The sequence below is a fragment of the Tubulanus polymorphus genome, chromosome 7 (genome assembly GCF_964204645.1).
Source record: "Tubulanus polymorphus chromosome 7, tnTubPoly1.2, whole genome shotgun sequence".
NCBI lineage: Eukaryota > Metazoa > Nemertea > Palaeonemertea > Tubulaniformes > Tubulanidae > Tubulanus > Tubulanus polymorphus.
Window position 1 is genome coordinate 8497431 of NC_134031.1, and position 3936 is coordinate 8501366.

Genomic DNA, 3936 nt, shown 5'->3' on the forward strand with positions numbered 1-3936 from the left:
ATATCAAATATTTGCCGCCACAATGATAATACACTTTCCCATTAGGATTAAACTTTTTAAATTCATTATCTAAATCACATTGAATTCCAATATTTGATGAATTTTCATTATAGATGATTTATTCATTATCAAAATTAAAATAATATAATTGTCATTTTTCAATTCTTAAGTTTATTATATCATTGTAATCTTTAGAAAGTATTAAATCATCATTTCTTTCATTAAAAGGAGTTTCAAGAATACTTATTATGTTTTCATCTAAATTACCTTTACAATTTAAAAATGTATTGAATACTGTAGGATTTTTTAGGTTGTTTACATAACTTATATCAACCCGCCATCTTATTAGTTCAGTAATTAAACATGTTTCTTTTAATGATATTTGATTAATCACAGTAATACTATCGATTTTATATTGGCTTCCATACACTAAATTTGTTGCTGAGATATAATTTTTAATGTTAAATAATGAAAATAAGTTATCAATTTCTTTGATTTCGATTTTGAATTTAGGTTCTTCTTCTTCTGTCTTCATTTTTATAACAAAACTTTTATTAAAACTCATACAAATATAAATATTCAATGTTAAAATATGAATCATTTCAATCACACCTTACTCACACTTTTTATGTTTTAAAATCAAGAATGTAACACATATAAATATAAATATTCAATGTTAAAATATGAATTATTTCACTCACACTTTACTCTTTACACTTTTTATATTTAAAATTGATATTTTCATCAAATCGTTAATCACTCGTTACTTTTTATTTTATTTCACTCACCACTCACACTTTACTCACACTTTTATTCGAAATCTATGATATTCATATAAATAATGTTCATTTATATGAAATTATTAGAAGTAATGGGGAAAGTGTTGTTTCATATCAGAGGTTGAAGGGGAGAGTGAGCTCGACCTTTCGACCTCTGGTATGAAACAACACTTTCCCCATTACTTACGGCGAAAGTAGGCCTACTGGTACGTTTACGAAAAATGAAAAACATTTTCAGAAGGGCAACTTGATTTTTTGTGATGTTGTGGTCCAAAGTCTGTGGTTTAGGATAGCGTGCCTACCAGATCAGATTCAGATTTTTTCCCTTAGATTTTCGATTAGTCAAGGACAACCTGAAAATTTGAGGGGGATCTATAGGCCCCTAAACCCCCGTCTCAATCCGCCCTTCCTCAATCCACAATTATAGTACTGTCTATCTGAAAGCACCTCTTTCTAGAATGTGAATCGTCAGGATGAGCCTCTACCTCACAACGATTCGAAATGACTCAGGGGCGAGGCCAGGATTTTCTAAATGAGTGTGTGGGGGGTCCGTTAGGGGGTTGCCTAGGCCCCTCGCTAATATAATTTGAGAAAAACCGTTAATGCGTGAGTTTTCAAAAGGTTTTAAAAAGGGCCTGTATCCTTTTTCGTTTGAAGAATATTTTGGGGCCCAAATAAAGGGAAATTCCTAAATGTTTTCACGTGGTTCAAGCGGTATACTAGGGCTGTCCCTGGGATGGATCCAGCGTCAAAGGCAGAGGTATCCAGGCCTTGTTTCTAAACTTCGCTACAATCTCGTCGTTCACATACACATTGATTTTCTAGACTACCTAGAATTGGCAAAACAGCTAATCGCCTCAACAATTTTTGTATTTTTCCAATTTTTTCAATCGCAATTTGGATCTTTCTTCAGAAAACAATACTTCCGAAATGAGAGAGGATTAGAAATTTCAAGGAATTTTAGGGGAGGGTCCCGGATCCCCATCAGGCCCATACAGAGAATTCTTTTGGGGAGTTCTACATGGGGGGAGGATGGTACCAAAAAGGCACCTTAACAAAAGGCAAGATAGCGATTGATCAATTTGAAAGATTTGTTCTCAGTTTAATTTTTCATTTTTATTGTCCAGTAGAAAATTTACAACATTCCAGAAAACAAGGTTAAATGGGCGAAAATTCATTTTTGTTGATAGGTGTGGTTTTGCTACACTGTTGGTTGTATGTTGTATGATAATATAACAATACATGTGAATGGAAATTTCTGCTCATTGGAACTGGTACCGGTCAAAAGAGGGTTAAAACTGCCGGTCGCCGAACAAGAATGAACGACAACACTGAACTTGAACCTTTGGTGACATTGACATTGAGAGACGACTTAAACGAAAACGCTTCAACATCCGACATACGTGTATATTCAAGTTGTGAAGAAAGAGGCAATGTTTAGAAACAAAGAATAGAACATGTGTGTCGAGAGTCGTTGATTCATAAGGTAAGTTGTGTAAATGTAAAATGCGCTCGTGTGCGGGGGCCTTAAGACCTTGATACACGAATACGAAACTATAATCCAATCCAAGATCAAACATGAAAGACCAAACATAAACTCCAGTAACAAACTCGGTTCATTACAAACATGATTACTACATGTATCGTGTATAGAAACTGCATCAACTTCCATTTTTGCAGAAACCTGATACTTGAAAATCTAACGATCCGAGCCAATTAGTTTATGAAATGTGAATTTCAATCATGAATTCGTCTGTGTGAGATGTGGGAGCAGAACGAATCAACCAGTTCAGCCGCGCAGACTACAGTGCAGTTACTGGCAGTCGACTGCTCGTACAGCACTGATGGATTCTTCATGGCTATCATTCGACTCACTGGTGGAACTCTAATAACTTTAATGGGAATCATTTTCAATATTTTCAGTATAATAGTATTACGAAGGCAACCAGTGATTTCCGTATCCACCCAATTACTCATATACCTCGCGTACACAGATATTGCATTTTTGTTATGTCGCGGTATTCGAGAACCGCTTCGGTATTGGGTCGGTTGGGCCGTCGAGGGTGACTTCATTTTTCGGCAAAAAGTCCATCCGTATCCGCGATTCCGGCATATACCGGAAATCCTTTATGTCCAGCCGGATATATATCTGTCGATTGATTTTTTACGCTACGCAACGCACGTCTCACGGAACTGGTTGACTGTTTTAATCAGCGTTGAAAGGGCCGTATCGCTCGCGTTTCCATTTTTCGCCCGGGCTAAGATAACTAAACGCCGAGTTTTATACGCGCATATCTTAACATCTATGATTGTGTCGTCTGTTTATTTACCGCATATTTACGGGTTATGTCATTATGCCGATTTCGTTGGTTATGATATGTGCACAGGTCGACCTGTGAGAGGTATTTTACATACGTTTAATTTTTGGGATCGATGGAGATCGGTAAGTCGCACGTATTTGAGTCCGGCAATTAAAGAAGTGCTACCTTTCACGATTATCGTAATTTTAAATGTCTACATCGTCGCAAAAGTCCGTCAAATTTCACGAAATCAGAAAAAAATGACGGCAAAAGAAAGTGAATTAGTAGATTCTATGAAGGCTATTCGTTTGACTGTAGCCGTTTCAGTAATATTTTTGGTATTTGAACTGCCCAGTTCGTTTCAAAGTTATCAAAAATTTATCAGACTTTTCGTCGATATACAGGGAGTTTCTTTTCACGGAACATCGAAAAATGTGCAGAGATTTTTCGCCGAATTGTTTCCGATCGCGGACTCGTCTGCGAATTTTGTCATTTATTGTTTTGTGCACGATCGCTTTAGACACACGGCAAAACAACTGCTGAGTAGACGATGTACGTATAGGGGTGCCACACGTCCATATTGACGCCGGGCCGTCCATAACGGCAAAAACATTTGAAAAAATAAACTGTTCAATTGTCTTAAGCGCTGTTGATTTTTAATCCTGGATCTCGATATGCGTCTGCGAATTCTGGATTTTACAGAGGGTTGAAAACGAATTTTTAAATCCGTTCTTCAGTTGAACAGCGCATGAAAGCTATTCATTGTCAAAATTGGCTGAATGCAATATCTGCGTCTAATAAAGGAATCCAGGTAATAAAGCCATAGGTAAAAATGGCATAGGTAAAAATGCCAGAAG

The 3936-nt window shown here is 36.5% G+C and overlaps 1 protein-coding gene across 1 annotated transcript; it reads left to right on the forward strand.

The window, feature by feature from the left end:
* The first annotated feature begins 2541 nt into the window (after positions 1–2541).
* Positions 2542–3663, forward strand: LOC141909136 (uncharacterized). Its single transcript, XM_074799522.1, has one exon. It carries the CDS (start codon positions 2542–2544, stop codon positions 3661–3663), a length of 1122 nt encoding a protein of 373 aa, XP_074655623.1.
* Positions 3664–3936: the final 273 nt, after the last annotated feature.